The sequence below is a fragment of the Phocoena phocoena genome, chromosome 14 (assembly GCF_963924675.1).
Source record: "Phocoena phocoena chromosome 14, mPhoPho1.1, whole genome shotgun sequence".
Taxonomy (NCBI): Eukaryota; Metazoa; Chordata; class Mammalia; order Artiodactyla; family Phocoenidae; genus Phocoena; species Phocoena phocoena.
This window is the reverse complement of record NC_089232.1, coordinates 10,240,296-10,258,898: the sequence shown is the minus strand read 5'-3', so window position 1 is coordinate 10,258,898 and position 18,603 is coordinate 10,240,296. Positions and strand designations below refer to the sequence as shown.

At 47.8% G+C, this 18,603-nt stretch overlaps 1 protein-coding gene across 1 annotated transcript in view; it reads right to left on the bottom strand.

Moving 5' to 3' along the window:
• ACOXL (acyl-CoA oxidase like) overlaps nt 1-18,603 on the bottom strand; it is a 364,932-nt gene that overhangs the window by 294,137 nt on the left and 52,192 nt on the right. The window contains 4 exon segments of the mRNA XM_065891630.1: nt 10,862-10,994; nt 15,813-15,885; nt 17,718-17,804; nt 18,121-18,235. Coding sequence (XP_065747702.1) covers nt 10,862-10,994; nt 15,813-15,885; nt 17,718-17,804; nt 18,121-18,235 — 408 coding nt within the window.

The following is an 18,603-nucleotide window of genomic DNA, read 5'->3' as shown; positions in this document are numbered from 1 at the left end:
ATGCCGCGGAGCGGCTGGGCCCGTGAGCCGTGGCCACTGAGCCTGAGCGTCCGGAGCCTGTGCTCCGCAACGGGAGACGCCACAACAGTGAGAGGCCGGCGTACCGCAAAAAAAAAAAAAAAAAGTCTACAAATAACAAATGCTGGAGAGGGTATGGACAAAAGGGAACCCTCCTACACTGTTGGTGAGAATGTAAATTGGTGCAGCACTATGGAGGTTCCTCAAAAAACTAGAAATAGAACTGCCTTATGATCCAGCACTATGGAGGGTCCTCAAAAAACTAGAAATAGAACTGCCTTATGATCCAGCACTCCCACTATTGGGCGTATATCCGGACAAAATTATAATTCAAAAAGATACATGCACCCAAATGTTCACAGCAGCACTATTCACAATAGCCAAGACACGGAAGCCACCTAAACGTCCATGCACAGATGAATGGAAAAAGAAGATGTGGTACATATGAACAATGCAATACTACTCAGCCATAAAAAAGAATGAAATAATGCCATTTGCAGCAACATGGATGGACCTAGAGATTATCATACTAAGTGAAGTAAGTCAGAAAGAGAAAGACAAATACCATATGATATCACTTACACATGGAATCTAAAATATGACACAAATGAACTTATTTACAAAACAAAAACAGACTTACAGACATAGAGAACAGACTTGTGGTTGCCAAGAGGACGGAGGAGGTGGGGTGGGAGAGGGGTGGATTGGGAGTTTGGGATTAGCAGATGCAAACTATTATATATAGGATGGATAAACAACAAGACCCTACGGTATAGCCCAGGGAACTATATTCAACTATATTGAACCATATTCAATATCTTGTAATAAACCATTATGGAAAAGAATATATAGTTAATATTTTAAAATAATAAATAAAACTTGAAGTTTTTGGAGAATCAAAATATGCATAAGTGATAGAAGGAATGGTGTAGGAAGTTAATCTCAAGAGAAGATTTCCAAGTAGCCCTGAACTGCTTATAAGTTGCCTTCCAAAATATATATATATATATACACATATATGTGTATATATATGTATATGCACACATATATATATAACTGAATCGCTTTGCTGTACACCTGAAACTAACACAACATTGTCAATCAACTATACTTCAAAAAAAATAAATTAAACGGAAGATAGCTCCACATCCTATTTACAGTTTTGGTCTTCAGCCAGACGATTGTTAGGCTGATGCATCCCTGTCCTCTTGTTGACCACATTGTAAAAATCAACACTCATAGCTGGTAAGAAGCCAAACTAATGAGAACCAAAAAAATCCCAGCCAATTCTTACATACAAAAGTAAATAAATGTAAAGGAAAAAATAATCTGCAGATCATTACTGGTATTTGTCACCCTCTGGTGGTCAGCCTCAGGAAGCTTCTACATCAGAAAACTCTGGAGACTGTATTTTACAGACAATCCCTCTGAGGATCATTCAGGCCAAAGCCCTGATCCCATGGGACTTCCCCAGCGTTCGAGCAAGTTCTGCCACTCTGCTCCCCACACTGTGTGTATGTGAGTGCGTGTGAGGATGCTAAAGAAGGAATAACTCCAACCTGAGTAGAAGAAGATAAGCAGCGTGACTCCACTTCCTCACAGCACACACAATGCATCTAAAAAGACAAACATACAACTGACACGGATGAGTCACTGTTTTCATCTCTCCAGTACCACTCTCTGCGTGAAGAGATGACTGGCCATGTCACAAAAGTGCCAAGAGAATAAATATATGGCAACTTCGGCTCACCAATTTCAACAAAACACACACTGGTGAGTACTGTACACCTCCAAGACATTCCTCTAGGGAACCCATTTGCTCCCCTCTCTCCACCCTCCATTATGCCACATTGTTTGAGGGGGCAGGGGTCTCACTGTGCTCAGTATTAGAGTATGCCCACTTCTTTCCAAACCTATTCAATTCAGTCCCCACACTGAAGCCCTCATGTGTACAAGGCCCTACAGAGACGCTCCTTATTCGAGCCTACTGCTAGAAGAGGGCCTGGATCTAGAGGACGGTGTTTGCCTCTGGCCTCTCCTTACACACTCCTGCCTGGGAAGTTTTTCTAAAATATGGTGTCCATTAGGTAAGTGACTGCCTTTTGTCTAGAATATTCCACACCTCCCATTAACTACGAAATCATAGAAGAACTGATCATCACTGTGTTCAGAGTCTTTGTAGCAGAATGGGTGGGTGGGTGGATGGATGGGTGGGTGGATGGGTGGATGGATGGATGGATGGATGGATGGATGGATGGATGGATGGATAGGTGGATGGATGGGTGGGTGGGTGGATGGATGGATGGATGGATGGATGGGTGGGTGGATGGATGGGTGGATGGGTGGATGGATGGATGGATGGATGGGTGGATGGATGGATGGATGGATGGATGGATGGATGGATGGGTGGATGGATGGATGGATGGATGGATGGATGGGTGGATGGGTGGATGGATGGATGGATGGATGGATGGATGGATGGGTGGATGGGTGGATGGATGGATGGGTGGGTGGATGGATGGGTGGGTGGGTGGGTGGATGGATGGGTGGATGGATGGGTGGATGGATGGATGGGTGGGTGGGTGGATGGATGGATGGATGGATGGGTGGGTGGATGGATGGATGGATGGATGGATGGGTGGGTGGATGGATGGGTGGATGGATGGGTGGGTGGGTGGATGGATGGATGGATGGATGGGTGGGTGGGTGGATGGGTGGATGGATGGATGGGTGGATGGATGGATGGGTCGATGAATGAACAGGTGGGTGTACGAGCATGTTGGTGGACAGGTAGATGGATGAGTGCATGCATGGGAGGATAGAAGGAAGGAAGGAAGGGAGGGAGGAAGGAAGGGGGGAAGGAAGGAAGGGAGGGAGGGAGGGAGGAAGGATAGACTTCCATGACATTTAGTGCTCTACTAGGCCCTGCACTGAGACTGAATAAAAAGATATGATACCTGCCAAGTAAATTTTCTGCTAATAATGATAAAAATTAGATCAATCTAAGTGACAAGAAGAAGAGATGAAGATAAAATGATCCCAGAAGAAAATAAAAATAGGTGACCTCCTAGCAGGAATTAAACGGACAAAAATCTGGTAGTTTTATAGTGGTAGCCACAGAAATTGACTGAGCTTCAACTCAGGGAGGAATGTCACAGCATCTGGTTCAAGGTCATCAGGGAAGATAGAATGTCACACTCTGACACAAGCTGTCTAGCCCCAGCCCCAGCCTGTGACTAAGGCACACGAGCATGGCACTACAGGAACCAGACGCCAGGAAGAGAACAGACGTCAGGGATATCTCTGGGAACGCATCAGAACCTGGGTGAAGAGGAAGCCCCAAGGCGAGACCAGAGACCAGCAGGAACACACGGCCTGCTCTGCCCTGTGTTCACCCAATGCTCACAGGCCCAAGTGACTGCACCACCTCGCCCCTTGTGGTTAAAGAGCCACCTCTGACTCAGAAGGATACTCAGATGCCCCTAACCTCCTCCTCTTTGTTGTTCTAGTTCTCCATGAACCCTCACCATCAGAAGGTCTTGGAAAGGTCATTTGAGGACATGATATCCCCAAACCCCCATCAACAGAGGGGCAAGACTCTCTTGAAAATGTGGGCTCTAGCACCTTCCACAGACCCTTGATTCACATCCAACAATGCTCACCATCGGGAAAGGCCGTGTGTCTATCACAAGGCCCAAGAGTCCCACCTGAAACCAATTTCTTCCCTTTGCTCTCCCCTCAGCCCGAGGAGATAGGAAAAGCTGCCCACCATCTTCAACACTGCAACCTTTGAGGACTCAAAGATGGTTATTTGGGCTCTCCAGTCATCTCTCAAGACCACGTGTCCTTCACTGAACCCCAGGAGGTCAGTCAGACGGCACGGAGCCCACCGCTCCCCATCCCACCACGTGGCTCTCACCACGACCATAGCCACTTTTCAGCCCCATCCAGACTCAGCCTCCTAATTCTCCACCCTCAGCTCTGAGCAGCCACTACCACCTCGGGGTAAGCATGTGTTATAAACCCTATTTGTGATCCTCACAACCTCAGATGTCATTTTTAATCATCAGTATACCTGAACTTGATTGTATAAGCTTCCAGGTCCCTTTTAACAATAATAACAGCCTACATGTACTGATGATTTAGTATTTAAAGCCCTAGCCAGTAAGTCCCCTACATACGAACCTTCGAGTTGCGAACTTTCAAAGATGCGAACGTGCGTTCACATGTCCAATCACGTAAGTTAGTTCATGTGTCTGGCGTACATTGTCACATGCGTGCATCCTCTAAAAGTGGTTGTGCCTTTATGTACTTTACTACACAGTACTGTGTAGACCGCAGTAGTACAGTATCTTTATTTCAAGCCCAGGATGTCCGGAAGCAAGCGTAAAAGCAGCGGTGATGTAGCTGGTACTGCTAAGAAGCGCCAAGCAATAATGATGGAAACAAAAGTGGAGGAAGAAGAAGTAACTGAAGAACTGAAGAGATTCACGATGCAGGAAAGGGCAAGGGGATTTTCTTTCTTTTCTAAAAAAATTTTCTAATAATTTATTTTTATTATTTATTTTTTTATTTTTGGCTGCGTTGCGTCTTCGTTGCTGTGCGCGGGCTCTGTCTAGTTGCGGCGAGCGGGGGCTGCTCTTTGTTGCGGTGCGCGGGCTTCTCATTGTGGTGGCTTCTCTCATTGCAGAGCACGGACTCTAGGAGAGCAGGCCTCAGTAGCTGTGGCGCACGAGCTCAGCAGTTGTGGCTCGTGGGCTCTAGAGCGCAGGCTCAGCAGCCGTAGCACACGGGCTTAGTTGCTCCGCGGCCTGTAGGATTTTCCCGGACCAGGGCTCGAACCCATGTCCCCTGCATTGGCAGGCAGATTCTTAACCAATGGACCACCAGGGAAGTCCTAGGATTTTCTTTATTTGAGGAGGCACTGTTAGTTTTTGAGGCACAGGACCCAAACCTAAAATGGTACACAAAGGTTGCAGCAGCCGTTCAGAATGCAATCCAGTGCTACGGTGTCAGTGTCATTCATCCATGACAAGAAAAAAAGAGCTACTACCCAGACATCACTGGATCATTTTTTCAAGAGGGTAAAACCTGTGCCATCAACGTCAAGCGTGAATGAAACTGCAGTTGTCCTCTGTCTCCTATTGCTGACGAGCCTTCAGCTCTACCATCTCCCACCTCCTCTCCTTCCTCCAGTCAGTAACTCTTCTTGCCTGTTCACTCGATGCCAGCCCTGTATGCCAGCTGTTGTACTGGACTACTGTACTTTTCAAGGGACTATGCTGTAAAATTTTAAATGTTTTGTGTTTGTTTGTTTTTTATGTATTATTTGTGTTAAAAGTATTAAAAACCTATTACAGCGTTAGTTGGGTACGTAGGCTCTCTTTGTTGAACTTACGAACAAATTGGACTCATGAACGCAGTCTCGGAACGGAAGTCGTTCATATGTAGGGGACTTACTGTATAAGCCCCTTACAGGTATTAATTCCCTCAGGCTTTACAACAGCTCTACAAAGGGGTGCTGTTATGATTTTTAGAGGTGTAGAGATGGTTCAATAACCTGCCAAGGCCATGCAGAGGCAGGATGCAAATCCAGAGAGGCTGATTCCAGAGTCCGTGTTCTCAGTGGCCTCACTCTGGAGTCTAGAACAGGCACAACATTCCAACTGCTTCCAGGCGTGCCAACCCCACTCCTCTCAACTCAGCAACTTTACACGGGGCATCTTGCCTTCCCTCGGCTCAGCGCTGGGCACTGGGACAAGGCGATAAGGACAAGCACGGCTCCCAGCAGCTGCAGTCCTGGCTAATGCCTGTGGTGAGGTTCTTCCTGACCCAAGGACTCAGCGGCCTGCTGGTGGCCTGCCATGACCCAAAGCTGTAACTCAGCCAACTCAATAGCTCACACCTGTGACCAAGCATCTCCAGCTCCTAGGTATTCAGGAACTGTGTCGGGCTGCCCCTGTTCCCCCTTAATTCTACAGTATCTTTTAATAGTATCTACATGTCAATCTTATCTACTCAACATGCTGGGACCATCCTTCCAAACACGGGACCATTTACTACCGTAACAAGGACCACCGAAGTCAAAGGAAGCATAGTCAGTGCCCACCTCAGGCAAATTCCTTTACCTCCTCTGCCTCAGTTTCCCCATATGTGAAGTAAGGGTACCAATGGAACCCTCTCAGAGTTGTGCGAGGAGAAATGAGTTAACACCTGTAAAGCACTTATGACAGGCATGGCTTATAATAAAGGCTCAATAAGTATTATTTTCTTGTAACAGTCTTGGTGGTGGTGGTGATGGTGAAGAGATGAATTAACTCATGGAATTTTCACAATGTTTCCATCAGATGGATTTTTTTTTTTTTTTTTGCCTCATTTCACGCAGTGAGAAAACTAAAAGCTCAGAGAAATTGAAGTGAAGCCCCAGGCCCACTACTCTCCAGTGGCAGCAGACCCTGAGCCCATCCGGGGGCGCCATGACCGTGGGGTCTCCTCCCTGCCCGCGGTTAGGAGTGGTGGCCTCATCCTGACAGAACAAAGTCACTTGACGCCTCCAGCATCTGTGCTCTGCAGGGTGTCCCCTTGGCCAGGGAGGCCCAAAGACTCAGCCTGCAGTCCCCCAGGCTCTCCTGGCCGACCACCCAACCCCGGGGGGGATCTGGGCCCCGCTTTAACTGTGACCTCACCAAGCACACGGCAGAGTTGCCAAAAGCAGGCGAGGCAAACAAGGGCCAGCTGATCATTTCACTCAAAGAAACGAGAGAAGCCGTAGCTTCCTCCACAGAAACCGTGCTTTCCAGCAGCCGGCAGGGTGGGCGTGGTCTCAGCGATCCCTAGATCCAGAACTGGAGATACAGTCCAGGACTCCTGACTTGTACTCAACACGCAGACCCTGCAGTATGGCCCCTGCGTGTCGCTGACACCCTGTGCGAGGTGCCCACCCACCCCGGGTGACTCCCCGACCACCAGGGCCTCATCCCTAACTGCAAAACGGGTGCCAACACAGTGCCCCCTCCTGGCACCGTAAGCCGGCACGTACATACGAAGCAGACACAAAGGGCAGTGCCTGGGACAGGACAAACAGGAAGGACGAAAGAAGACACCTTGTTCTGGGCGGAAGAGCCACAGAGAGTTAGAAGGGAGATGCCGCAACATCCGTCCCGGTCACCCTGGCAACAGGCTGAGGGGTTGCGATGGGGAGGCACAGAATGAACACATACTGAGAACTTATCTCCGCTAAGAACTAACCCAGGTGCTTTCTATGTGAATTCTGATTCATTCTTCATCCATTCTTTCAGGTCCTATTTGCTGTGCACCTACTCGGTGCCCAGCATTGTGTGGGAGGCTGAATACACGGCAGCGAACGAGGCCGGCAGGGCCCCTGGCAGTATGGAGCTTTTAGGCTCGCAGGGGAGACCTATCACACCATGAGTCGGTTATAACCACAATAAACGCTGCAAGGGGAGTGCAGAGCCTTGGAACATGACAGAGGGACCGCTTGCGGGCTGTGACCTTTCTGAAGGAGGTACATTTACCGGAGCTCTGAAACATCCGGGAAACTAACCAGGCGAAAGGTGGGGACGGGTTCGCCAGGCTGCACCGCAGCACGAGGTGGGCGGGGTGAGAGGTCGGTCGTGGAAGGCACTGGAAACGAAGAGAATGTGTCTTGATCCTGGAGGCACTGTGAGGCCACAGAGGGTGACAGGGTGGCTGGGATGAGGCCAGGAATTTAGAACCGCATCCGTCTGTTCTGTGCAGTGGTTCTCCAAGGGCGGTCCTGGACCGGTAACCTCAGCATCACCGGGTAGAAATGAAGATTCTCTGGCCGCGCCCCAGAGCTGCTGCATCCGAAACCCTGAGGGTGGGACCCGGCTACGGAGTAACACCTACTTAAAGGATTAGGGAGACTCTTTTGAAAGTGGGCACCAGCTTGCCTTATGCTAGAATATTATTTCCATGCAAAATCGACCCCAAACTCTGGGCTAGACCTCGTGTACATTTCACATTTCCTCTACTTCTGCCTCCAAACCCACCGTGAATCTCCCCAGCTTCCTTCCTCCTTCAGAAAAGGCTTCTCAGCACCCCCCCACCCCAACTTCGGCTGCAGAGTTCTCTCAATGCGCATCCCCCTGCCCCCAGCTCCTGCCAAATGTCTTAGTTTCCTTTTCCTTTTGTCTCTGCTAATCATTTAATCAGACGTGGCATTTTGGGGCACAAACGAAAACATGGCTATTACAGCAAGACTTTAAGAGAAAATCTGAAGATATTGAGAAACGCTATGAAAATGAGAGATAACTATGGGGGGAAAAAAACACATCTGGGCAGAGTTTAAAATGACCAGGCATGCTGGCCTTGAGCAAACATCACCGTGGGGAGCCATGGTGACAGTTTTCTAACACAGGAGGAATGCCCTTTGGAGAAAGGGATCCGTTTTCCACTCATCAGCGAGCACAGAAAAAGCAGGATCTTCTCAGGTTTCAGCTGAGAAAGCATCTGTCCTGTGTTTAAGCTGTAGGAGGGGAGGGAGCTGCCAAGAGAGCTGGTGAGATCATCCTCGCCAGAGATGCTCTCGATGAGATCACAGCGGCCAGGGTCCGTGAGGGATGACACATCGGCCGTATCTGGACCACATGGGTCTGAGGCCCGTCCAGCTCTGCGAGGGGTCTCCCCGTCACCGGGCAAACCCACCTCCCAAACAGGGCAGGTGCCGACTCACGACCATTGTGTTTCGCTTCAGATACTCAGGAATCCAAGGGACACCGAGCACCTCTGCAAAACGTCTCAGATCGCCTGGCTGCCTGGAGGCCAGGACTCCAGGCATTTGTTTCATGGAAAAGCCCATTTACTCCTTTCCCACAGCCAACGCCTATCTCCCCAGTAACAGCAGCAGGAGCTGCCATCATATCAGCAACAGCTCTGAGCGACGGGGCCCTTGCTCCGTGCCAGCAGCGCACTCACATCCTCACCCAGGCCTCACCATTATCAGAAGGCCCATTTTACAAATGAAGAAACTGAGGCTTAAAGAAGCCTACTGATCTGCCCACGCCCCCATGGCTGGTCACATCCAGGCTGAGGTTTGAGCCCAGGGTTCTCTGATTTCAGAGCCCACGATCGTGATAAGGCCTGTACATTGCCAGGAACGAAATGTGTGTGTCAGATGCCCAAAAAGGAATTGATCTAAATGTGCCCTCTTCCCCAGACACTCTGGAGTTGGCAGGGGCTGGCCCCTTGATAATGCTCAGGGAAATGGAGAAGGGGTGCCTTTTAAAAATCAGCCACTCTGTGTCCTCTCTCCCCATCCCCACTGCTCCAGATCTACTGATACTTAGAAATCAAGTCTCTCCCAGAAGGCCCCCCCGTGCCCCATCTACACCACCCTATGCCTGCCGCCCAGGACTCCACCACTGGCCTGAATGGGCGGACCGGTCCCTGGCAGTGTGGACATCCTTCACACGACATCACCCACTCCAAAACGTAACAGCACAGGGTCTCTACGGCACCTTTAGAGCCAGGAACCCGCACGTGGTTTTACTATGCACCAGCACCCTCCTCAGAGGGGCCCTGAGGCTGCTGTGATCAGAGGCGCCACTGTGCAGATACGGCTGCCCCCGCTTCACAGAACCCTGATCAGACTTCTGTCCCATCTTCTCTACGGTGCAATTCTGGGCTCGTCTGCTTTCTCTCCTCTTGCCTCCTTCTGGAGTCTGGAAAATGGCTGAAACTGTCTATCACAGACTCGGCAGAAGTATTTCCCTCCGTACTTTGCCGCTGCGCCAGCACCTTGGCCTCACCCCGGGCCCGCATCCTGAGGCCCTCCTGGGGCCTCACTGACTCCGCCAGTTCAGCTGAGACCCGCTGAGCCACTGTGGACCTGGGTCTTCAGAACTCAATACGCACCCCACTCACTTTGAAGAGCCACCGAAAACAAGCACATAAAGCAGCGCCCACGGGCAGGCAGATGGTCACTGGCTCAGGACTGAGGGTCACAGCTGCACCCGCTGACGGGAAGGGCACCACATGAGACAGCTCGGTCAGGCAGGCTTCCCGTGAGCAGTGCAGACCCGGCAGAAGGGAGAAAGGAAGGATTTTCCTGCCTTTCAGGTGGCTGCACACTGATGTCAGGCCTGGAGTCAGGTGAATGAAACTTATTCCTTCTTGATGGAGAATCTGGGTTCAAGCCACAGATGGATATTCACGGGTACGTTAATTCTCCTTCCAGCTTCCCCTAGCTCAGTGGAGCTTAAGAGATACAGAGACAGAGAGGGACCAGAGAACAGACAGTGCAGTGCCTCGAGGAGCAGGCAGCCTTCCAGAGCTCTTCTCTCCTGGCTGCTTCTTCCAAACCAAGACAGAGGAGGGGGCGGGAGGAAATGGGAGGCAGAGTTGGCTTCTGGAGGTCTGGCCTCATGAACTCCTGCCTGTGATGGTGACTGTCACACGCCAAACAGCCGTGCAAGCATCAGTGCCCCCCCGTGAATTCAGCCAAGGCACGCAGGCCCTTATCCATGAGTCAGCTCTTAGCTGCTTTTCCAGAAGATGTGTTTGTTCTGAGCAACCAATTCTCCTGGGACCATCTTTAGCGGCCCTGTTACCGCAACACCTATGTTCCACCCAGCGTAATCAGCAGCACACATCTGGGATGCAGGGGGATGGGACCCCATGGTAAGAAGGCTGCAGAAAGGTCCTCCGTGCAGCACCAACTGGCACTCGCTAGCATCTAACCAGCAACCCAGGCCACCTTACACCAACCGTGGCTCAGGCAGCTCAACTCCTGACATTGTTACCCACCCCTGGGACAGGCAGAGAATAAACAGCAAGGGAAATTAACATCAGAGTCAGTTACCTTCATAGAGCCTGTAGCTTGGAAAGTCACAGCCAGTCTCAAAGGGGTCAGCACCGCCAACATCGCATTGAATCTTGCACTCTTGTCCTTAATGGGGGAGTGGTACTGCCCATCTGGAGCCATAGAACCAAACCTGCAGTGGGGGAGAGGCAGGTGGAAAAGAGAGATGGGGTTCATGTAAGAGAAGAACATGGTGCCTAGAAATGAGGTCAGGTGGCTCCCACGAGCACACACAGGGTTCCCCATCCTGGATCCTCCCTCACAAGGCAGCAGTGTGGGGAGCAGGACAAGTGCCTCCCCAGGAGATGTTGAGAAAGGCTCAACTCATGGAAAGTAAAAGCAGATTTCCCGCCACTACTACCCTGCAACTCAGCAGTGGACTCTGACAAAGAGAGGCATGAGGACTGCCATCATCAAACCAACACCAGAGCCTGGCTGTAAAGACGGCACATCAATCCATGTTTTTTGCTTGTTTTTTTGTTTTGTTTTTTTGTTTTGTGTGTGTGTGTGTGTGTGTGTGTGTGTGTGTGTGTGTGTGTGTGTGACGCGGGCCTCTCACTGTTGCAGCCTCTCCCGTTGTGGAGCACAGGCTCCGGACGCACAGTCTCAGCGGCCATGGCTCACGGGCCCAGCCGCTCTGCGGCACGTGGGATCTTCCCGGACCGGGGCACGAACCCGCGTCCCCTGCATCGGCAGGCGGACTCTCAACCACTGCGCCACCAGGGAAGCCCCTAATCTACTTTTTTGTTGTTGAGATACAAATCATTTACCATAAACTTCACCTTTTTAAAGTGTACAGTTCGACGGTTTTTAGTATATTCACGAAGTTGTACAACCATGACCACTATCCAATTTCAAAGCATTTCATCACCCCAAAAAGAAACCCCATACCATTAGCAGTCCTGTCCCATACCCCGTACCCTCCAGAGCCCGGCAACCATTAATCTACTTCCTAACTCTATGGATTTGTCTATTCTGGACATTTCACATAAGTAGTAGCATACAATGTGTGGCCTTTGTGTCTGGCTTCTTTCACTTGACACACTGTTTTCAAGGTTCACGCATGTTGTGACATGTATCGGTACTTCATTTCTTTTTATGGCCAAATGATGTTCCATTGTATGGATATACCTTATGTTGTTTATCCATTCATCAGTTGATGGATATTTGTGCTGTTTCCACATTTTTTTGGCTCTTATGAATAACTGTTACGAACATTTGTACACAAGCTTTTGTGTGGATATATATTTTCAGTTCTCTTGTAGACAACGTCTTTGTAAAGACCGAGGAGTAGAATTGCTAGGTCCTATGAAGACGTTAAACTTTTGAAGAATGGCCAAATTCTTCTCCTAGTTGACCACACCAGTTTACATCCCCCCCAGCAATGGATGAGGGCTCCAGTTTCTCCTCACCCTCACCAACACTCGTTATCATCTGTTTCTTTTACTACAGCCATGAAGGGAGCGCAAAGTGGTACTTCACTGTGGTTTTCGTTGGCATTTCCTTAACGACAGTGATGTTGATGTGCTTACTAGCCATTTCAATACCGTCTTTGGATAAGTGTCTATTCATATTTTTGCCCATTTTTAATTGGGTCATTTGTCTTCTTACTGTTGAGCTGTAATATAGTTCCTTTTACAGTCTGGATACTAGGTTCTTATGATATAGAAGATTTGCAAATATTTTCTCCCACTCTGTGGATTGTCTTTTCACTTTCTTCATAGTGTCCTTTGCGGCACAAGTTTTTTAATTTTGATGACGTCCAATTTATCTATTTTTTCTTTGGTTCCTTGTGCTTTTGGTGTCACACCTAAGAAATCATTGCCTAAACAAGATCACAAAGATTTATACCTATGTCTTCTTTTTTTAAATATTTATTTATTTGGCTGCCTGGGTCTTAGTTGCGGCGTGTGGACTCTTAGTTGAGGCATGAGAGATCTAGTTCCCTGACCAGGGATCGAACCTGGGCCCCCTGCATTGGGAGTGTGGAGTCTTAACCGCTGGACCACCAGGGAAGTCCCAGCACCTATGTTTTCTTTTATGAGTTTTATACTTTTAGCTCTTACATTTAGATCTGTGATCCATCTTGTGTTAATTTTTGTATATCATATGAGGTAAAGGTCCAACTTCATGCTTATGATATCCAGTTGTGCCAGCACCATTTGTTGAGAAGACCATTTTTCCCCATTAAATTATCTTGTCACCCTTGTTGAGTATCAATTGACCGTAAGTGCAAGGATTTATCTCTAGATCCTCTATCTATTCCATTGTCCATACATCTAGCCTTATGCCAATTCCACACTATCTTGATAACTGTAGATTTGTAGTAATTTTTCAAATCAGGGATGTGAGTCCTCCTACTTTGTTCTCCTTTATCAAGATTGTTTCGGGTAGTCTGAGTCTCTTGCATTTCAAATTCTATGAATTTTAGAACCAGTTTCTCAGTTTTTTCAAAAAAAAAAAAGGCAGCTGGGATTTTGACAGGAATTTCATTGAATCTGTACATCTGCTTACAGACCCCTTTCTGATCAAAAGATAAACCAACACCCTCAAAGTGTGTTGCCTCTGCTGTTCTGTAGTATTTGGGGGGCAGCTTAAATACCTATGGAATGGCTTTTAAATCAAATCTTGCTTACCAAAGAATATTCTATATATTCTCATATTTTCTACAGACCGTGTAGCTCCCTATTATTTTTCTTTCTGGTTGAATCTGACTTTCTAATCCCTAGTGCATTGGATGAATGCTAAGCCAGTGGGTCCAGGTTCTGGCCGAGGACTGTCCAGTCCACTAAGATCCTGTTAGTATGGGTGAAGAATGGAGAGCTCCAGATGTGTGGCTCTCCTTCCCTCTTCCCCATCTCCGGGAGTGGAGTGAGGCTGATTAGCCACCAGGAAAGGTACAGGCACCTCTGGGGAAGGCTGCTGGTCCTATGATTTCCTGGCATGGGCACTGGTCATTCCTGAGGAGGCCTGTGGCCTTCATCACCCACCAGGACAACTACAAAGATGCTTTTGTTGTTTCCATTCCATTTCTTACCAATTCCCAGAGGGAAAAATGTCAACCAGAATTTGGTCCATTTTAAGTTTGTTTCCACCATATCTTCCTTAAACTTTTGGCATCTGTGACATTTATTTACTGGCAAGAACTTGCAGGCAGTAAAAAGGAGTAAAGTTACCCCAGCAACCTAAATGCCCATCAACAGAGGAATGGATAAAGAAGATGTGGTACATATATGCAATGGAATATTACTCGGCCATAAAAAAAGAACGAAATAATGCCATTTGCAGCAACATGGATGGACCTAGAGATTGCCATACTAAGTGAAGTCAGACAAAGACAAATATCATATGATATCACTTATATGTGGAATCTTTAAAAAATGGTACAAATGAACCTATCTACAAAACAGAAATAGAGTCACAGTTGTAGAAAACAAACTTATGGTTATCAGGGGTGAAAGGGAGGAGAGGGATAAACTGGGAGACTGGGAGTGACATATACACACTACTATATATAAAGTAGATAACTAATAAGAACCTACTGTATAGCGCAGAGAACTCTACTCAATACTCTGTAATGACCTACATGGGAACAGAATCTAAAAGAGTGGATATATGTATATGTATAACTGATTCACTTTGCTGTACACCTGAAACTAACACAACGTTGTAAATCAACTATATTCCAATAAAAATTAATAAAAAGTAAAAAGGAGTAAAGTATTAAAGGAAAATTATAGGAAAGCAAGCAGCAAGCCTGATGGCTTGCTTCTTCACAAATTTAAATATCACTGTAGTTCAGGATTTTTATTGGATACATGAAATGCTGCTGAGAAAAGTAAAGTTAATTGGTGTTTCTTAGCCTCTGCAAAGAGCATAGTGAACCCCTGGGGCTCCATCCCTGGAATGCACTTGTAGAAGCAAACTTCATCTCATTCTTTCACCCATCTGACCTCACCAAGCGATGCTGGGAAATGACACTAAGCACCTCTGATATTATCCAATCAGTACTGGTTAGAACAGCCTCTGAAGCAGAAGGATGGTACCTTATCTCCTGTCATCCACAAAGGAGGCAATAACACTAATTATTTTATGATAACCAAAAAAAATTTTTTTAAGGAAATAATCTAAATGCCAACAATAAGGGATTCATACATAACTTATAGATCATTTAACAGTCTATTATGGCAACATTAAAAATGATAGGGGCTTCCTGGTGGCGCAGTGTTTAAGAATCCACCTGCCAATGAAGGGGTCATGGGTTCTATCCCTGGTCCGGGAAGATCCCGCATGCCGCGGAGCAACAAAGCCTGTGTGCCACAACTACTGAGCCCGCACTCTAGAGCCCGCGAGCCACAACTACTGAGCCCGTGTGCCACAACTACTGAAGCCTGCATGCCTAGAGCCCGTGCTCCACAACAAGAAAAGCCACCACGATGAGAAGCCCGCACACCGCAATGAAGAGTAGCCCCCGCTCGCCCTAACTAGAGAAAGCCTGTGCACAGCAACGAAGACCTAACACAGCCAAAAATAAAATAAATAAAAATAAAAATGATAATGCCTATGTGTATTTACTGTTGCACAGAAACATTGGACATATAATGTTAAACAGAAATTACAAGTTATAAAAAATAGAATTTCTAAGTGGACCTCATTCAGTGAAAATCAAACATCTCTCTCTCTCATTAGATATAACCTTATAGAGAAAAGTCTGAAGTGTCATACGTGAAAGTATAACAAACATTGTGTCTGGATGACAGCATTTGGGATAATTTTAATTTTTTTTGATTTGCTTATCTACATTTCTCAATTAATTGTCAGTAAAATTGTAGGAGAGGTTATGAGAAGACACTCTGGATGTACAGCCCATGAGACCCAGGAACCAGGCCTGGGAAGGAGGGCAAAGGGCTCACACGCACAGCAAGTCCGAGTTAAGGAGACAACTACTCACTTATCCAGCAGGTTCTCCCTTGGTATCCGAACCTTGTCAAATCTCAGAATCCCGGTATCAACACCATGCAGACCTAGAGAGAGCAGATGGGAAACGGAGCTGTAGGGGGCAAGTTTATGTGCATCAGAAATACTGTCCGGGCCACTTCCAGGTCTGTCGCTGCTAAAACACAAAACCCTTTATCTCACTTCCAGAATTGTTGCTGCTTTCTTATTTGGGGTGGGGATGCAGTTTGCTTGCTTCCATGAAGAGTGGTGCCTGCTTCTCCAGCCCCCTCCTCCCTACCAAGAATTGAGGAGAAAATGCTAGACCCTCTGTGCAGCCCACCTGCTCTGAGGCCAGCTGGGGGGTGGGGTCTGGCGGGGACACAGCTTCCCACCTGAGCAGTTGCTGTGACTAGAAAAGGGAGAATTCTAGGCAACTGAAAGAACATCAGACTGAACACAGAGGAGGAGGAAAGCCCCTTACGCCCCCCCGTGACGCACAACTCAAATTCCTCCCCCTTCTCGGTGCTTCCTCCCCAGAACACGGGGTGAATTTGTGACAGCAAATGCCTAGAAGACATTGGGAAACGGCCAGAGACAGCAGTGGGTGGGTAGGGTGACCACCTCCCAAGAAGTTTCTTAAAATCTGCCAGACCCATTTCCTCAGGACACCTGTCAGAATCTGGGGTCTGTTTTTTGTACATCTCACACTTAGGGAGACTTACTCTGGGAGAAAAGATCTTTTTTTAGCGCAGGTCTTATTTAGAACATCACCCCTCAACAAGGTCACAGTGGTACTTACGAGCTTACAAGGAAACCAGCTCAGACTTTCTGGGTTTGCCACTGTCATGAATGTCTGGCAACACTTCATGAGGGCTGGGTGACCCCTCTACTCTCAACAGCACTTGACACGCCAGGTGTTTTCAAGGGATCAGGGCCTCGGTCACCTAAAGCACTTGCAGCCCATTCCTGCAGGCACGCGGTGCTCAATATCCCTATGCGGCCAGGGTGAGCTTAGCCCCGTCCTCCAAAGGATCGTCTCCTCCCCCTTCTCTTCTGCTCCTTCTTCTCTCTTTTTTGCCTTCTCCCCCCACCTGCGTTTTTGGCTTCACTTGACTGGGGATAATCAGTGGAGCCCACAGGCATGGCCTGCTCTCACCAAGCGTTCTGGGTTGCATTGTGTCTCCCCCAAGATTCATATGTTGCAGTCTTCACCCTTAGTACCCATGAATGTAACCTTATTTGGAGAAAGGGTCTGTACAGAGGCGATCAAGTTAAAATGAGGGCATTTGTGGGCCCTCGTTCAAATGACCGGTGTCCTTATAAAAAAGAGGAAATTGGACACAGACAGGCACACAGGGAGAATGCTGTGTGAACATGAAGATGGCCACCTACAAGCCAAGGAGAGAGGTCTGGAGAATACCCTCCCCGTCCCAGCCCTCAGAACCAATTCCCCTGACACCTTGACCTCGGACTCGTAGCCTCCACAACTGTGAGTCGATACATTTCTGTTGTTTAAGCCACTCAGTGTGAGTACAACAGCCCTAGCAAACTAGTCCACAGAGGCAATCCTTAGGACCCACTGAGGCTGGTGGCTCTGGGCCATGAAAGAGAGAACCTCAATCTGCCCTCTGAAGGCCCACAAGTCCAAGAAGGAGAGAGGAGACGAAACAGCTGGGGACAGGGCTGCCTCATGACTAGTGAACACGAGAGGCTGGGAGAAATGGGACCAATGCGTGTTCATAAACGGCAGTCTGCAACCTTCTGTAACTGCCATACACAGAAGACTAATCAGGCTTCAAAACCAGAGTCTTCTCTGCCTTCACTGCTTTCGTGAGTTAGGTTAGATTCTCACTGGGTGGGGTAGGGAACAGGCAGGAAGTGCAAAGAAGGGTGGGAGAGGGGTCACCCGGGGACTCACCTTCTTTATACATCATATCAATAGCTGTCACTCCTGGGTACATGCTTCCATTTTCATCACGGACAAGAACGATGAAACAGCGGGGCCCTAAGGAAGGTGAAGAGACACTAAGGTCTCTAAAGCTATGATCAAAGCTTTGCTCATTTCCTGGGACACTGTACAATTATGTTGATCTTGAAATTCATTCTGTTCTATGACTGTGCACTGCCCATTATAGTGTCTAATGTTGAATGTGATGATAAATCGTCTCATCATGTATATTTAGGAGATAATGTTAATGTTAGTGCTGAATTTTTTTACAAGGTAGAAACAGCCCTCTGAGGTGGGTTTTCTGTGTAAAGTACTCACGGGAGAATAGTACTAGTAAAGGGAAATATCCTAGGTTTCTGTGTCGGTAACAAACCTTGCGATCTTCCGTTTATGATGAGCTGGGCAAAGACTGCTGCATAATTCCCGTACATGGCGTTTCCAGTGTACATCTTCTCAGCATTTTCGCATGGTGTGTCGATTACAAACTCCTAAACAGAAACCAAAGCAACAGAGTTTTCTTTCTTACGGCTCATTTCAACTCCTGGGTTCAGTGCAATGAACACTGTGAAGCAGATCCATACTGTGGAGCTGCACCCACTCGGGTGATTTCACAGAAAAGGAGCAGACGACCCAAAGTCGCCTAATTCCACCTCATGAGCTCAACGCCACCATGCTCTCACTGCAGTGTGCACTGCTCACCTCCACCTTAACTCCGAAACAGACTGGAAATTAAAGTGCTTTGTCAGCGAATATTCCAGTCAGGAAGATACGTTGCCACTTTCGATGGATGAAAGTTGTTCATTCACTTCTTCCGGGTCTCTCTTCTTTGTAATGTTGCACGGGCATGTGTACTATT